The sequence below is a fragment of the Bactrocera dorsalis genome, chromosome 2, assembly GCF_023373825.1.
Source record: "Bactrocera dorsalis isolate Fly_Bdor chromosome 2, ASM2337382v1, whole genome shotgun sequence".
Taxonomy (NCBI): Eukaryota; Metazoa; Arthropoda; class Insecta; order Diptera; family Tephritidae; genus Bactrocera; species Bactrocera dorsalis.
The window spans coordinates 85,334,472-85,352,011 of record NC_064304.1 but is presented as its reverse complement, the minus strand read 5'-3'; the positions used below and the strand labels follow the sequence as shown (position 1 = coordinate 85,352,011).

The 17,540-nt window shown below is 37.2% G+C and overlaps 1 protein-coding gene across 5 annotated transcripts in view; it reads right to left on the bottom strand.

The window, feature by feature from the left end:
* The window catches only part of LOC105228567 (zinc finger protein rotund), a 190,122-nt gene that overhangs the window by 139,510 nt on the left and 33,072 nt on the right, over positions 1–17,540 (bottom strand). For 3 of the 5 annotated variants that reach the window (XM_049449170.1, XM_049449173.1, XM_049449171.1), the window contains exons 1-2: positions 10,518–11,096; positions 7,575–8,168 (exon numbers count right to left, since the gene is read on the bottom strand). In XM_049449170.1, the coding sequence (XP_049305127.1) occupies positions 7,575–8,168; positions 10,518–11,096 (1,173 nt within the window). Of the gene's footprint in view, positions 1–7,574; positions 8,169–10,517; positions 11,097–17,540 lie in introns of those variants that run through there. The other 2 variants (XM_049449172.1, XM_049449174.1) reach the window with 1 other exon arrangement.

The window sequence follows — 17,540 nt, the reverse complement described above, 5'->3', positions numbered from 1 at the left end:
CAGTTATCAAATCTCTAGTCCATTTAAGTGACAATAATTTTTAAAGTGTTTGGAAGTATAAAATCCTATGTCCTATGTTAAACTTAGTCTCCGTAAATTCTTCTCGCTTTGCTGGTTTTTCCCTTATTATCTCTCGCATACTTCTTGCTAAATTAAAATTAACAATTTCATGTGACTGTTAGCTCATTTTGTGCGAAATCAATTAACTTAAAATGTCCTACTCTGGAAAACGGTGTTATTCACTTCACCTTAGCTGCAACAGCAAGTGTTGTTGTTTTTCAAATTAAACGCTATTCATTCTTCCATTGATTCAAATTCCACCCATTTTTATTTCTTTCGCCAAAGGGTGTTTAAACAATAAAAGAAAAGAAGTCGAAATAAACAAGAAGGAAGAGAATCCGCAAGATGATTGAAATGTGAGTGCCGCCGAAGTCAGCTGCAAGCAGTTGACTACATAACAGTGAGCCAAGGAATCTTTTGGGACAATCAATCTCCATTTAAATCAGTAAAATTAGTGAAGTACAAAAAATGATAAGTACAAAAAAAAGATATAATTAAATATGTATGTAGGTATAGAGTAGCTAAGGAAATTAATCATGAAGCAGCTGTAGATATGAAGTGTCGCAGTGGAGAGAAAATAGACAGGTTACCTCGCAACGTTATAAACTACCACAACACGTGCGGGATGAGATGGATACCAAGGGTTGAAGAGGGAAGCGAGACGCATATAGGGACAAAAAGAAAGAACCAAATGGCCGCCAGGGATGAAGCCCGAAAATTCTACGAAAAGATGCGACAACTAACAGAAGGTTTCACGACCGAAGCATATTATTTTACAACCTCCAGACGTGTTCTAGTAACCAATGCCCAGAGCATACTGAAGTTATGGAGGGAAGACGTCTCCAACCAGCTGAACGGCAGAGAAAGTAAAACACCTCGTGATGGTGAACCCTATTCCCCAAACGAAGCATGCATCAGAGTTTTTGTAGAATATGATCGGACGAAAGCATGCCCGACGATTTGAATCTAAGTGTGCTCTGCCAACTTCACAAAAAGGGTATCTGATAATGACCAGATAATCACCATACGTAAAATCGTGGAAAAGATCCGTGAAAAGAGAATCGACTCCACCACCTCTAACGTCGATTTCAAAGCTGCTTTTGACAGCACGAAATGGAGCTGAATTTATGCCGCTATGTCCGAATTTGTTATCCCCGCAAAACTAATACGGCTGTATAAACTGACGTTGAGCAATACCAAAGCTCCGTCAGGATCGGGAAGGACCTTTACGAGCCGTCCGATACCAAACATGGTTTCAGACAAAGCGACTCCCTATCTTGCAACTTCTTTAATCTACTCCTGGAGAAAATAATTCGATCTGTAGATCTGAATAGAGAATGTTCTCAAGTGAGTTCTAACCGCGGAAGCGGTGTCTACGTCAATAAAAAAGAAGAAGAAGAAGATATGAGCAGAGAAAATAAGAAGAAAATGGTCGTTAAATGGATGTTAATTTCTTGAACTTGGGTAGAACTAAAGAATCTTTTGAAATACTGCAACTATAATAAGGAGCAGCTCTCTTATATATCGACAGTAGCGTCTAGATACTTCCATATTAAACTTGTCTCGTTGTCTGGGAAAAGCGAAATCGTCAGAAATTGAAAAGCTGATGAGCTTGCAAGAAAGGCACGAAGTCAGAAACCAACACTTGTCGGGTTGCGAAAGCTTTCTGACCCAGAGTGGAACGTAAAAAGTTCATTGAACTGCCGGCTTTTAGCAAGGCTTACATCTCCGCAATAATAGACGTAATAACTGAACACTGTCCTGTTGGCACTCACACGGTGAGGCTAGAGATTTTGGAGGAGGCAACTTGTCAAAATTGTAAAAAGGAAAATGAGGTGGAAGCATCTATACACTTTCTTCTCCACTGTCAAACTTTTGCCGGACGACGGTTGAAACATCTCGGTCCCGTACTTTTTACGAACTCGGCAAATTAGCTGGAATCGATATTAGCCGCCTCAATAAATTCGTGGTAGGTTTTGGACGTTTTGTCGCTATGCGGCCATCTTTATAATCCATACCTATGAATTCTTGACACTGCAACAGATAAGCATCTCCAGCAGTTCAAGTGTGATTATTCGTGCCCTCACCCGAAATCAGCCTCGTATATTCAAATCGCGAAAGAGGATACCCATTTTATATGATTCTAGAACCCTTACCAGTCCGAGGCTGCAAATCATAAATATTTTCTATTATTGATTATAGAGCAAAGTGAATCTGTTTTGAAATTGACATTCAGAACAGACTTAGTGAGTTAGAAAACAACAAAGAACCCAAAGAAACGTGATTCTCTCTCCAGTCTATAGATTAATGAAAAGAAAAAGTCAAAATGCGTTCTGTATTACAAGATTCAGGCTGTAGCACTAAAAACAAACCCTCACATGTGCATAACTAGACGTAGAATTTCAATTCGCCCTTAACAAGGCAACAAAACAAACAACAATTACCGTTAGAAAGCACAAGATGCAACGCCGATGGCTGAGCGAAAATGGGTTTAAACGCAGTGAATAAAACAGAATCAGAAGGAAAATTGAAGAAGCATAACTGGTGAACGGCATACAGAATGCAAACAATGCTCGATAAGATGAATATAAAGTAGACAGGGAGTTAGAGAACGTAGGAGTAAACTTCGATTTCTTCATGTGGTCATTTGCTTTTATTTTGCTGATTTAATGATTTTTATACTCTTGCAACATGTTACTACAGAGTATAATAATATTGTTCACCCAACACTTGTTTGTAGCACTTAAGACTAATCGAAATAGTTCTAGGATTATATGTACACGACCAGTAGGACGGAGTATAGCAGAATTTTGACTGGATGTTAGTGGGTGAAAGAGATAACTTGAGTATAAATTGAGATATCTTGAAGAAACTTGGTACTTGGTTCTCGAACAATTGCCACGCCTGGAAATTTTGAAAAAGTGTGCGAACGCCCGCCCTATAACGATTTTCATGACCAACGTAAACCACTAAAGCTAATTCAACTCGATTTGCTAAAAATAGGTTAAGGGGTTACATGGGTTCTTTCGGCCTTATTTCAATAATTTTATGCTCATATAAAAATGAATTATTTTAGTAGAATTTTTTATTGTGACCCCTCGGAAAAGGATGCTCCCGCGCTAGCAGCATAACTCCTTACAGTATCATTCAAAGTGAAACAAAATATATTTTATAGTTTAAACCTTAATTTAGGACGAAGAAAAAAAACTGAAAATTGGTTTTTTGGCAGACATTTTTACAAAAAAAAATTAAAATTTCAGTGAAAATTTCTCAAAGACCTGTGTGAAACATCATGAAGATCGGTTGAGTAGTTTCCGAGAAATCTTGCAAACAGTTTCCAAAAACACATTTTCGAGAAAAACGCGTTTAAAGACGGCGCACTTAGCCCATGTAGCTAGCCTCGAGTGCACAAGTTCTCAAGGCTGTATCAATAGTCAAAAGAAGAAATACTTTGATGAAATCAAGTTAATTTCTTTCTTAAATATAAATATACCAGACAAGCAAAATGCGGTTATGGAACTAAGTGAGGTATGACTTTAATATACAGAAGTTCAAAGGATACCAAATTTAATTGTGAATTGTGTATTGAATTCTGACGTAGTTTGTTGATATAAAGTTTTGCCAACATTTGAAGGCAGGCTTTGAATCTTTTAATTTTCAAGAGTATGAAATATTCGGTTATACACGAACTTAGCTCTTCCTTGCTTGCTTTTTTTGGTTTTAACAACTCCTGAATATTGTGTAGGGTCAGTCAAGCGATCGTCATTGCCGCTCGAAGGCAGTGCAGTTTTAAAGAAACAAGAACACACAACAAAATCTACGCATACATATACAGTGCAGTATACATAGTTCACTTGCTCCGTTGTAGACCACTTTACAGTGTTTGTATTGCGTCTGTTTAGAGTCATTAAAAATTTGTTTTTCTTTGCTCCTCGCTCTATTTTTAATACAACGGACTCGTGTGCTCAGTATTTCTCTGTAAAAGGAAGTGTTAAATATCGAGTGAAAATTTGGATATCGAGAAGGATTGTCAAACTTACAAGTGTACCCGACCACTACAGTGGCTTTGAAATAGAGAGAACAGCATTTTGTGTCTCAAAAACCACTGACTAAGTATGCCGAACTGACCAGAATTTTGGTGAAATTTAATAGTACCGAGCTTTAACGCATTGCAACTAGTTAAGATCACCAAAAAACTGTCAAGCCATCAATTACATAAGATCTAAAATAAAGCGTAACAAAATGAATATTGTGCATGCACATTAGGGTGATTCAAAAAAAAAAATTTTTGTTTTTTTTGAGTGGTACTCGGAAAAATGGGTTCCTAGACACCTCTAAGAAAGCCTCTCCAAATATGAGTTTTTAATTGTAACGGGAAGGTCCTCCGCCTAACGGTTTTCTATGTTTTCTTATTATCAGATAGAAAAATTTATATCTCGTTTCCAACTATTTGAAAAAGTATCTTGTTAATTAGGTTTTGTAGGAAATTGAATGCTCTAAAATATGGTCTCTTATGATTTTTTCGTAAACCCAACTGTTTAAAAGATATTAACAGTTAAAGTTTGATTATTTTTGGTACAATTTTTTATTTCTTATTAATTTTATAACTCAATGAAAAAAAGTTATTATGAATAGGTTTTCGGAGAGGCTTTCTTAGAGGTGTCTAGGAACCTATTTTTAAGAGTACCAACCGAAAAAAAAAAATTGTTTTTTGATCCATCCTAATATGCATTGATGTTTGACGATGAATATCTCGTAAACGCTTAACTTAATCGAAAAATCATAGTAGACCATTTTTATAGAGCAGTAAATTTCGTGCAAAACTATGTGTTTCATCAGTCATAATATTTTTTTTTCATTGAGTTATAAAATTAATAAGAAATAAAAAATTGTACCAAAAATAATCAAACTTTAACTGTTAATATCTTTTAAACAGTTGGGTTTACGAAAAAATCATAAGAGACCATAATTTAGAGCATTCAATTTCCTACAAAACCTAATTAACAAGATATTTTTTCAAGTAGTTGGAAGCGAGATATAAATTTTTCTATCTGATAATAAGAAAAAATATTTAAAACTCATATTTGGAGAGGCTTTCTTAGAGGTGTCTAGGAACCCATTTTTCCGAGTACCAATCAAAAAAAACAAAAAAATTTTTTTTTGAATCACCCTAATGCACATACATATGTAAGTATATTTCCATTCGAAAGTCTTTAAATATGCTCACCTGTCAGTTTTATAAGTATATTTGGAAGTATTACTGATTATCTTGTAAGAGTTCAGAAAGCAACAACAAAAAACTTCAATACTTTCATTTTATGTATGTACGTTTTTAAGGTGTTCTTGCAGTTTGGAAGAAAATGTTTCAACGACCAAAAAGTTTATTTTTTTTTGGCTCTCCATGGATACATCAGTACTTAACCTCCAACATTCTCAATCAAAATCTTTAATCTAGAGTAATCTAGAGCGTGTAAAGATTAAACGAAATAGCTCACTCTGTGCTTTAAGCATCACCCTAATGACTGTATAGATGTTCCATCAAAAGCTCAATTCTGCCTGTCTGCATCTCGCCTTGAAGCTGACAAAAAATATTGACGCTGAGAAAACTTAGTTAATTTGCGCGGAAATTACAAAGCATAATGAGGAACTTATAAGTATATAAAGACGTATAACGATGTATACTGTTGTAATGGGTGGTCCAAGCAGATGACCTTTTTTCAACAGCCTTTTTTTAACTGGTCACGCGTGAGTCATGTCAAGCTGTCATGTTATTTTTGGCATTTCATCATGAAAACACTTGCGCCTGAACAACGTTCACAAATCATTCAACTTTATTACAAATATTCACGTTCTATAAAGAATGTATTTCGCCCGTTTCCATCCACTTACGGTCAACATAATCGGCCTACTAAGCGTACTATTTGCAGCACCATCACCCATCTTAAGACCCCGCATTCATTATTAGATAACATTCGACCGAATAGACCACGCCCAACACGAAGAAAATATAGCAGCCGAAGGTGAGAGTGAGAGATCTTTAATTGAAGCCGTACAAAATACAGCTTGTGCAAAATTTGAAGCCGATGGACATTCCCAAGCAGCATCGCTTCGCTCTATGGGCTCTTGAAAAGTTCCTAGAAGATCCGACGTTTTCGAGCCAAATTTTGTTCAGCGGTGAGTCTCATTTCTGGTTCAAGGGATATGTAAGCATGCGAAATTGCCGCATTTGAGACGATGAGCAACCTGAAGAGATTCAAGAGCTACCATTTTATGCAGAAAAAACAAAAGTTTGATGTGGTTTGTTGAGAACGTAATCGACAATGGCGACCGTTATTACGCCATGATAACCGACTATATGAAGCTGTGATCTCGACGACATTTGGTTTCAACAAGTCGGCGCCACTTCCCACAAATCGCATTAATCAATGGATTTATTGAGAGAACACTTCGGTTAGCAGATAATTCCCCGTTTTGGGCCGGTCGATTGGCCACCAGTATAGTGCGATATCACATAGTTGGACTTTTTCCTGTGGGGATATGTAAATTCTAAAGTTTATGCGGACACTTCCGCTTCGTTTGAGGCCTTGGAGCAAAACATCACGCGTGACATTCGGCAGTTACCAGTGGAAATGCTCAAACTAGTCATCGAAAATTGAACTCAATGAATAGACCATCTGAGGCGTAGCCGCAGCCAACATTTGAAAGACATAATCTTCAAAATATAAATACCAAAGAATATTCTTTTCAATGATAATAAACATATCCCTTAAATTTGAAGTGTCTACCTTTTTGCTTAAAGTACTCATAATGGATCACCCTTTATTATATCTGAATCAACAAGATGAGGAAACTTCGTCGTGCTTTACAAAAAATACTACTTCGTGGTCAACATCAACTGAAGGACAAAGTTTCTTAACTTCTGCTCACGTTCGTCTCTTCTATACATGGTTTGTAAGCAAGAGAGTTAACACGAAAAAAAAAATAAATAAATTATTAGTAAAGGCATAGTTTTAAAGTGCAAGCATTTTAATTATTTGACAGCTTCAACTTTTTTGTAGACATGGCTTTGAAAATTTGACATTAAAGGGAACTGCAACCTACTTAAGATAGTGAAGAGGGCCATAATATTTGAGGGAGTCTAAGACAAAGGACGGTTTACATCGTTCACGAAATTGTAGTAAATACGATTATTATTGCATTGAATAACAGAGAACCGTTAAAATAGTGATTATAAAGCTCTTTGCATCCCATCACTATTTTATATAATTTGCCAATTGATTGGTTGAGGAATTTAAAGTACCACTTCAAGCTATTCCTGGAAAAAACTTTAGTTCCCCAATTTAAAATTTGTATGTGAAGAATGCAACGAAACGCATTCGCCACCCATTAACTACTGGAACCGTTTAACTCTGCCGAAAAACGATTATCAACCCTCCTCAACAAGGAAGCTCACTCATAACGTATATATGTATGAAAGTGAAAAGCAATAATCATAACGGAATATAAATACTTACATCGACATTACCATTCCACATGTAATGCATGCCGACACCTGTCGGATCGTGATGCGTCTGCCCAGTCATATGTTCGGCCATAACGGCACTCATCCAATGCACTAAACCCTGTGTAGGGTTTTGCCCCTGAACCCCGCCAATCGGCATGGTGGCGGCAACGGCTGCGGCCGCGCTTGCTGCTGCTGCTTCCGACGCTGCACTGACCGCTGTAGGCGAACTGGGTGTCGAGCCGGTCGAATGCAAACTCTGATGCTGATGTTGTTGCTGTGATTGTTGTGAATTGCTCAGGTGGCTTGCCGACGAGGAGTTGTGTTGCTGACGCTGTGTTGGAGATGATAGTGGTTGTTGAGCGGGCGACTTTAGCGTGCTCTCGAAATTGTGTGTGCCTTCAGCAGCGACCGCGGCATGCAAATCTAATCCGCCGACGGGAGGTGTCGGTGTGGCCGAGCCGGAAGACGGTAAAAGGGCAATATGTGAAGACGTGTGATTTATAGCAGAACCAGTGGTGCTGGTCGGTGTCGCTGTATTCGCTTGCGCGGCTATTGCGCTCGGCGGTGTGACAGCTGCCAGGGGCCAGGAATAATTGTTAGGCTTCTGTGAATAAAGAACAGGAAAAATTATGATTGAAGTAATATTTGGTTAAAATCTGAAAATATATGTATTTTAAGTTATCATATGATGATGTATCTCCTTAAATTTATTAAAGTTGATATTATATATAGCAAAAGGCTGAGAAGAATGATACATATTTATAACGTAAAGAAAGTTTGCCTATACAGGCGGTAGGTAGCTGGGGAAAATTAAGATTTATTTAGGAACAACTAACGTTGTTAGTTATGGCCTTTGTCTCAGGGCATTGTGAAACCAGAGATAAATGTTTTGGAAGAAAAACATCTACGGCCTAAACGTTTTGAAATGTGGACTTATTCCTGTCATGTAATAGGTTAACTGTACATACCTTGAAACAAAAGCTGTATAAATCAGGCTCGGCGGAAACATTGAATTCATTAGCTTATAATAGTTTTTGGCATGAAAATAAAAATCGACTAATAGCCACACCCACCTTAAAATAGAAACGAAGCCAGCACGAAAATGAAGTCTCTCTTATAAAACAATGCGAGAATGGAAGAAATTGAACAACAGCTACTTCCCTAAAAGAACAAGCTTATTTGATGAAAAAACAAAACGGGGTTTTCTTTGTCCCGCAAGCAACTGACAGCGTCAGCTCTTATACTGAATAATAATAATATAATCCTCCTTCTAAGATACTTAGTAGTAAGATGTGAACTTAAATTTGGTCCCCAATATTGCCTTTTCTTTCAGAGAAGAGTGGGAAATAGAACAGATGTACAGAGACGCAGAAATAAGCATCTATTGGGATCGGCTCAACCTATATAGTCGATTGGTAAGTGGTGCTTTTCAGCAAAATAATAAATACAAGAATCGCCTTCCGTCTCTCGGACCACTGCAGTATCTTCCAAGTGAAGATCACAGCATTTAAAAAAAGCTTTCTTGTTCTGACAAAGAATGTGCCTACAACAGATAGACAAGCAGATATTCTCTTTCATAATAAACCTGCAATGGGTTCCAGGACATAGTGATATTCCTGGTAACTGTGAAGCGGATGAGCTAGTTAGAGCAGATACAACAGTAGAATTAGACTTTACGGATTTTAAATATGCTTTTGGCTATTTGCAGATATTTAACCGACAAACATGTTATGCATATAGAGGCTGAGTCTCTTTGAAGTCAATCCTTAACTTGCTCATCAAACAGGCAAATTGCCGTGAATGGAATATGAGCCGCACATGCCGAGTATTAAAATTCAAACGGAATTAAGTATTAGGTTGTCAAAAAAGTCTTGCGGTATTTTCGCTTTTCGTCGCATCGGCTCATGCTATACCTTTTTGGAAAACTCATTTCACGCGCTAACACGTGTTTGATTGATTGTCGTTTCTTTTAAGTCGTTCGTGAGTTATATCGGCGCAAACATGGAGCAAAATAAAGAGAAAATACGGCATATTTTACAGTACTAAAAAGGCAAAAATGTATCTCAAGCCGCCAATAAAATTTGTGCAGTTTATGGACCCAACCTTTCAAGGTGGTCGAAGATGCGCAACGCTCCGGAAGGCCTGTCGTCGAAAATTGCGATAAAATCGCTGAATTGGTCGAAAGAGACCGGCATAGTAGCAGCTGTAGCGTCAAGAGCTGGGCATGAGTCATCAAAAATTCATTTCAATTTCAATAAAAAAAAAAACCATTAAAAAAATCCGGAAGACTTTTTTGACAACCTAATATATAAGAATGCTAATGGGAGTGCTAGCAAGACACTATCTAATTGTGCTAGCAAAATCGGAATACAACACAACGACTATTGTTAGCATCTTCTATGCGAATGCAAAATTTTATATCGAAAAAATTTTAATTATTCTTGACGCTGTTTCGCATTAAGAGAACAATTTTTATGTGAAGTGAAGTCATTTTAGTCGCAATTGTTTTACAATGAGCCTCCCAAAGGCCTAGACTTAGGTGCGTCGTAAGACATCCACTCTATTCACCTCCCCATCGTCCATATTCGAACTCTGAGCGTCCATCCTGTTAGCTTACGCTAAATATATCAGTTATTATGTGGGATATTTTATAATTTGTTACCATTTCAGTTAATACCTGGGTGTTTTATAATTTGATACCAAAACCACTGGAATCGGTTCGAAATGTTAGGCCAATGGTAAGTTCTACTCCAATTTTCTAAAATATTTCAGACTTGTCTTCAAGTCAAATGAGAATGTAACGCGTATAGTAGCCATCTGGTAAAGCCCCAGATAAGCAAAACTCTTAAAAGAATAGATGTCAGGGTTAGACCACACCCTATCAGTTTAAAGATGGGCTTAAATAATACTCGTATATTTAAACTTAAAACTAATTACTCTTCCAACAACTAACATGATTGCTAACGCTCGCGCTATCATTTGAGTCCAATGCCACCTCGCCAGGCAGTTCCGCTGCGACAGCGCTGCGTTGAGCTGCAGCTGCAGCCGCTGCCGCTGAGAAGAAGAAATTACGTGAGAAATGAGCAGTATTAGTGGATTCAGCACGCTTGGAGACTGCCGGTGATTTACGCTCGTACTCGACTTCATTTTCATATAACTGTTTTTGTCGCTGCAGTTGATGTTGTTGCTGCTGTTGTTGCTGCAAAGCGGCAGCGCTCACGAGCAAACTTTTGTAGAAATCTGCCGGCATTAAGAACGGTGTCGCTGCTGGCGTTGGTGTTCTTGCATTTGGTGGCGGCGTTGACGTGGAGTCCAAACACTGAACGGGGCTTTTGCAGTCGTTACTGCCGCGTCGCCTTCTATGACGCCACGTGCACAACTCCTCCACATCGGCCAACTGTTGCGCCGAAGCGATGTTGTGGCTGCTGGCCAAAGACAAAATGCGCTGCGTATCATTGCGTCGCAGGAGAGTGCCTGCCGCCGATGGCGTCAGTACAGCGCAACAGTTCATTGTGTTGGGTGACATATTCATTGTTCGCTATGTGTGCGGCGCGAATACTTTCTGTGCGCCTTCAAGTATGCTATGCAGAAACATGTGGAACACAAACAAATAAAGCTTTCGTTTTCAAGCGGCAAAGTTTTGCTCAATAAAATGCTGCAGATTTGTTTGTGCTACTTTCCGTATAATAACTTCCGGTTGCTCGCCTTTTTCTTTAGTTGCATTTCAGATTTACACGCATTTTCTTGAGTTTCGCTTTATAATTTTTAATTGTTGGAAAAATATATTTTGTTTTGACTAATTTATTTTGTTGTTTATTAAATCGTGAGTGGTTTGGTAGTTTTTGTTTCAATTTTTAACAAGTTCACTTATATAATAGGTAAAAATTTTATTTTCGATTTTTTTGCAATCATTTATATGTAAAATATTTATTATTAATTTTTTTCGATTACTAAGCTTTAGGAACTTTGTTTGCCAGGCTTTATAATTTTACATTGTCTTTTTATTTGCAAAAAGTTTTTTTCTTTAGTGTATCTCTCGCGGTTTAAGATAATTTGGCTTTATTTTATTAATTTTTTTCAATGTAAAATTATAATTTATTTTGTTACTTTGCTTATAAGATTTATTTGGAATTTATTTTTTTTAATTTTTACCCTCAATTTTTTTAGATTTTAAAATAATTTTGTGCTCACTTTTTATTTTTTATGATAATTAATATTTTTTTCAAATACGTGCGTTTCTAAAACCCATTTAATTGCCACATTTTCACACTTTATCATTTTTTATATAACCTAAATATTTACTACACTTAATTTTTTCTTAGCACAGTCAAACTTTTCAATTTTTTTTATTTAGTTTAGAAAAATTATTTTTTTATTACACTCTTGTTTTTGCTTTATTAATGTATATATGTATGTATATATATTTTTTTGTTTATATTTTTTTATAGCACTCCTATTTTTTGCTTTATTTACTTCCTCCTTTAATTTTGTTTTACTTTTTTCTCCTTTAAATTTTATTTTTTGCACTTTTTCTCACTTGTTTCCCTAAAACTCACTTAGTGTTTTTAAAACCCGTAAATTTTCATATTTTTTTCTTTTGCTGATATTTATTTTCAATTTATTTTGGTGTCAAAACTAACTTCATTATTATTTTCACTTTCTATCTGTTTTTATTTATTCCAGCAAATCTTTTACAATTTCTCAGCCACTTTTGAGTTTGGTCATAATTTTTATCGTTCGGCGCGATGCTCAGCTCGATGCTCGTCTAGTTGCGTTGTCACGTGTTTCTATTTCGCGCTTTTCATATCTCAATTGATTTTATTGGTTTTTTATTTTATTTTTAATTTGTTTGACTTTTTTATTTTTTTTTTATTTTTTTTAATTTTTTTGATTTCTTTTGGTGTTTTTTGTTAATTATTTTTTTTTTTATTTATAATTTTTTTTCTAAACTTTTTATATTTTTTTATATTTTTTTTTTATTTTATTTATTTCTTTTTTTTTAGCTACACAATTTTTACCAACAAAACTGTTTTTGTTTTCACATTCGCTTATTTTTTGCACTTTCGTTTAGGAACTTTTGCTTTTCAAATAAATACTTCTCACGGCAGCCGACAAAACGCCGCGAATTGTGTCTACTTTTTGCATAAATTTTACTTTCTTATTTTCTATATGAGTAACTACACAAACTTATTTTTTATTCTGTTTCACTAAAACCTGGTTGTTTTGTATTTCTGCTTCTTTTTTCAAAACAACGTTTTTATTATTTTGAAATTTCCCCATATTTTTCAATGGCGCACTTTTTCATTGGATTTTTTAACCAATTCAATACTTTGCGCAGATTTGTACGCATGTATTTGTTGCTGTATTTTCTGTTGGCACTGCGCTCTATTTGCCCACACTACATTTATTCTAAATTTCTGGTTGCCTCCTTTTCCACGCCCGCTCTCGTTGCTTTGTATGGTCGATTTGCTTTTATTTTTGTTGTTTAGGTCGTATTTTTATATTTTATTTAAACTCTAATATATATTTTTTCTACGCAACTATATCACGTTTTAGGAACTTTCGTTTTCGTTGAGTGTTTTTTCCGCTACATTTTGCCACGGATTCCCCGACTTTTTGTCGACTTTTGTTTTAGAGATGTTTCATGTCTGCTCGGTGTATTATTCTTTTATTGCGCTGTACACCCTAGTAGGCGGGTGTGTTTAGAAAATTGTAAAAAAGAATATTTTAATCGATTTACATGGAATTTCTGCGCGTTTAGAATTGAAATAAATAAAGAATACATAGAATAGTGAAGTTAGGCGAAATAAAAAGTGCTTTCATTCAGAAATACTAGAAACGTTTAGAATCGAAGTTGTGAATGGAGCATACGTGTGCAGTATTTTACACATATGTATAGGTGTACATGAAGTTGTGTGGATGACATTAGAATATCTATGCGCGTGTATCGAGTTAAGCTAACAGCCGGCTCATATGCGCGCACTTACAGTTATGTGTGTACGCTTCACAACACGTGGCTACCCTGCAGTGAAGCCAACAAGGTACGAAATGTTTTAGAACTAGAATGAACCACCAGCTTAACTAGTCGGTAACTAGTTACTGCCTTAACGATTCGCTAAAAAATATACCAATTACACACTTGTTTGAAACAGATGCCTAACTGTCTAGTTCGAATTTTATGCTGCAGAACTATTGTAAGTCAATGTTTGTTTTTTGAAAGAATACTGAATACCTTTCACTTTCGCTCAAATTAAAACATTAGTAAATCGATTCCCACGTCACTGTTGACTTCGAAATCATAGATAACAGCATTAACACCAACAACAACGTCAGCCACAAAATCTGACGTAGAATAACTCTTGCAACATAGCATATGATCAGACTGAGTAGGCAATTGAGAAGTAAAGTCCTTTCTCGATGAACAAAAGCCAAAATCTATAAGTCACTCAGTATTCCCGTCCTGCTACATGGTGCAGAAGCATGGACGATGATAACATCTAACGAGTCGACGTTACGAGTTTTTGAGGGAAAATATCTGCGGAAGGTTTATGGTCCTTTGCGCATTGACAAGGGCGAATATCGCATTGACATAGTTCAGCGAATTAAGAGACAGCGATTGTCAGAACACTGCACACCGGACTACGACTAGGTGCCTCTTCTCTCCCAGCGAACACCTGCATAGTGAGGCCCGCGTGCTCCCAGTTAATAAGCATAATGAACTCCTCTCGAAGCTGTTCCTGCTGGGGAGCTTTTGCAGAAATCAGTCACTTAATTGGAGCGGAACTGCCACTTGAAAGTATCAAGATGTCATTCCTCGCCCACGTTGACGACATAAAACAATACGCCGTCCAGACTTCAGACGCAACTAACTTCCGACAAGCACTGACCGCAGTGAAGCCATCAACCCCTTCACCAACTTCTTTTCAGTGAATGGCGTACTTGGATTCAAACCACCACTAATTGCAGACGCAGGGCTCGAGTTGCCGCGAGAAACGTCAGTGACCCTTGCGCAGCTTCGTTCTGGATACTGTAACCGGTGAAACTCTTACTTATCCAGAATAGACCCTGATATGTCTAATATATGTTCAGCGGGTAATGAGTCCCCGCATGACACTAGCTACCTCTATGCATGCCCTGCAAACCCAACATTCTGACTCCCTTCTTCCTTTAGTCCAGCCCCGTCAAAACATCTCGTTTCTTCGGCCTAGCGTTGAATGACATTGATTGCAACTTATCTAATTCTTACCATCCTAACGGGATTAAGCTCTCATTGCAACAACGGCTACGATGCCTATTTCGTGTCCTCTAAATGAATGAAAACACTACCGGGGTACCGAGTTTTTCAATAAAACAAAAAATCGCTCGAAGTAATTGCTGCCGTTCAAGCAAGTGTTGCTGAGGAACGCAGTTGTCAATTCCAAGACGTTTTCAAGAATTGGGACTGTCTCAAACCACAACCTGGCAGATTCTGAGAAAGGATTTGGGCTTGCATCTGTATAAAATTGTTCTCATTCAAGAATTGAAGCCATTGGACCATCGTAAATATTGTGAATTTGGTAATTTCAGCTTGGAACAGTTTGAAAACGATTATGATTTTCTTAAAAAAATCATCTTCTTCGAAGAGACTCACTTACATCTGAGTGAGTGATCTTGGGTGAAGAAGAAGTTCATCTTGATAACTTCTGGTTCCAACAAGACGGAGCCGCAATCAACGCATCACGTGCAACAACTGAATTATTGCTAGAAATATTTGCAGATTCGATTATTTCAAAGAATTGTGATATTGTTTTTTTTTTGTAATGCTAAAAGACATTCCTACTGATTGTGAATCTTCCTTAATTTGTTTTCAGATGACCAGAAGTGAAAAAATCGTAATAAAATAGAAAAATGGTTAGATGTCAGCTTTAATTATTAAAAAAAATTAATCAAAACAAATCTCAAATTTTGCTTGTGAATGCTTTTTATTATATCTTTATTATTTCCCTCGATTTGTTATAGGTAATCATTTCGAAAACATTGAGTGCCTTCTTGTTGTCTCTGTGTTGTTATATTTCAATCGCGAATCTTAAAATACACGCACAAAAATGTGCAAACAAACACGACCTTCCTCCAAACTTCGCATGCACCTACACGGCGTATACGCAACATTAGTGACGCCATGCATATCAGTCATCAGCATATAAGTATGCATGTGTATATATTTGTATTACGTGAAATTATCACTCATCCACCATACATACATCTGGAGGTGCGTACAGGCGAACTGACCTTGCTCAACAACAGGCTGGAAGACGACGCACATATTTACTGGATTTGGGTAGAGAAAATAGAGCAAACAAACAATACCAATGCACACCATTGAAGTGAGCAAAGAAGAGAGCACAAATTATACGCAGAAAGCACACACAACCGAACCCGATTGGAATGTTTAGTATATTTATTGTGTTAGGTTTGAAGCTCTGATTAAGACAAGTGTCAATTTGTCAGAGAAGGAGCACAACAAATCGCGAAGTTGAAATGGTTTCGTGCATCAAATGGTTTAGAAGAGCATTGCGGTGCATTAAATATGCTTGATAAGAGATTAGTGATTACTTAATTTTAATTAATTTTATCTATTTTACGATTCTTCTAATAATATGTTTTCCTTTTGGAGACCCTATAAAATATGTATATAAATGATTAGCATGACTCTCTGCTCATACGTCTGTTTATACGCGAAAGAGTCCCTCAGTTTTTTTGCATACGTAGAATTTTTTACTTCCCAAGAAGCTCATTATTTTTCAAAAACGTCGACATCGGATCAAAATAGCATATAGCTGCCATAAAACTGACCGGTCAAATTCAAGTTTATATAAAGAATATTTTGCGTCGATGAAATGCTTCGTCCACAGACACAACTCATTTAAAGATACGAGTCTCGTCTAAAGAGACGGAAAGTCCAAAAACACGAAATCTCCAAAAAATTGAAATCTGGCATTGAAAACTACCAAAAGTCTCGCTCGCTTTGGAATGCACCGCATATTAATTAAAAATGAAAGGCCGCCAAAGAGGCATTCATTATTTCATTATCACCGTTTCTCTATTGTAACCTATTCGATATCAATTTTTTCAATATTCGCATACTGCCGAACACACATGCTGCTTCTTCCGTATGTCCTCTGCTGCACGCACATTTGCAACATGCCACCTGCCACATTTTGTTCTTTCCCTGCAAACTTTGAGTTGCACTTTCACTCTCGAATACTTGCAACACCAGCAAGCAGACAAGTCACACTTTCCCGCACCAACACTAACACCAACACAGTTACGCGTCACGAGCACGCACTTTGTTTACATTCATCTGCGACGCTTCGGCACTCGGTGACGCAGAGACGCGCGTTGCAAGCGCAAACGGCGCGTACGGCTAACGGTTCGTGAATTAATAACACTAAAGTGCAAACCGAACTGCTGATGAAATATATACATATGCAAGTGATAACGGTGCATATAGTGTAGCATGCCACACGAGACAAGATAAACACTTTGACGCACACGCACAATGATTGTTTCTGAGTTACATTTTGAACAATTTTTTCAACACAAATGTTTTAATTGTTATTAAGCTGACAGCCTTCACCACTGTTTTTTCTGTTTTATTTGCCAATTGTTGCTGATACCGGGACTGCTGCACTGCAGTGCAGTGCCTTTCGCTGGTGCCACGTTTGTGGCATGCACGTACGACCGCCACAACGCTTCCCTGCCATATGAGAAACCGAACCGTTGAGCTCTTTTGCCGTTTCACCGTTTCAACGTTTCGCTGTTCAGCTCCTGCCGCTGCCGACTGGCGTAAGGACATCAGCGGCAGCGGCTGCAACGGCAGTGCCAGCAATGAGAATGGTCGCTGCGCGCTTCGCTGACAGCAGCGGTGCATTATTATTGTCGCTATATTTGTTGTATATTTGAGTATGTGTTTTTGCTGTTGTTTCTGCTTATTTTT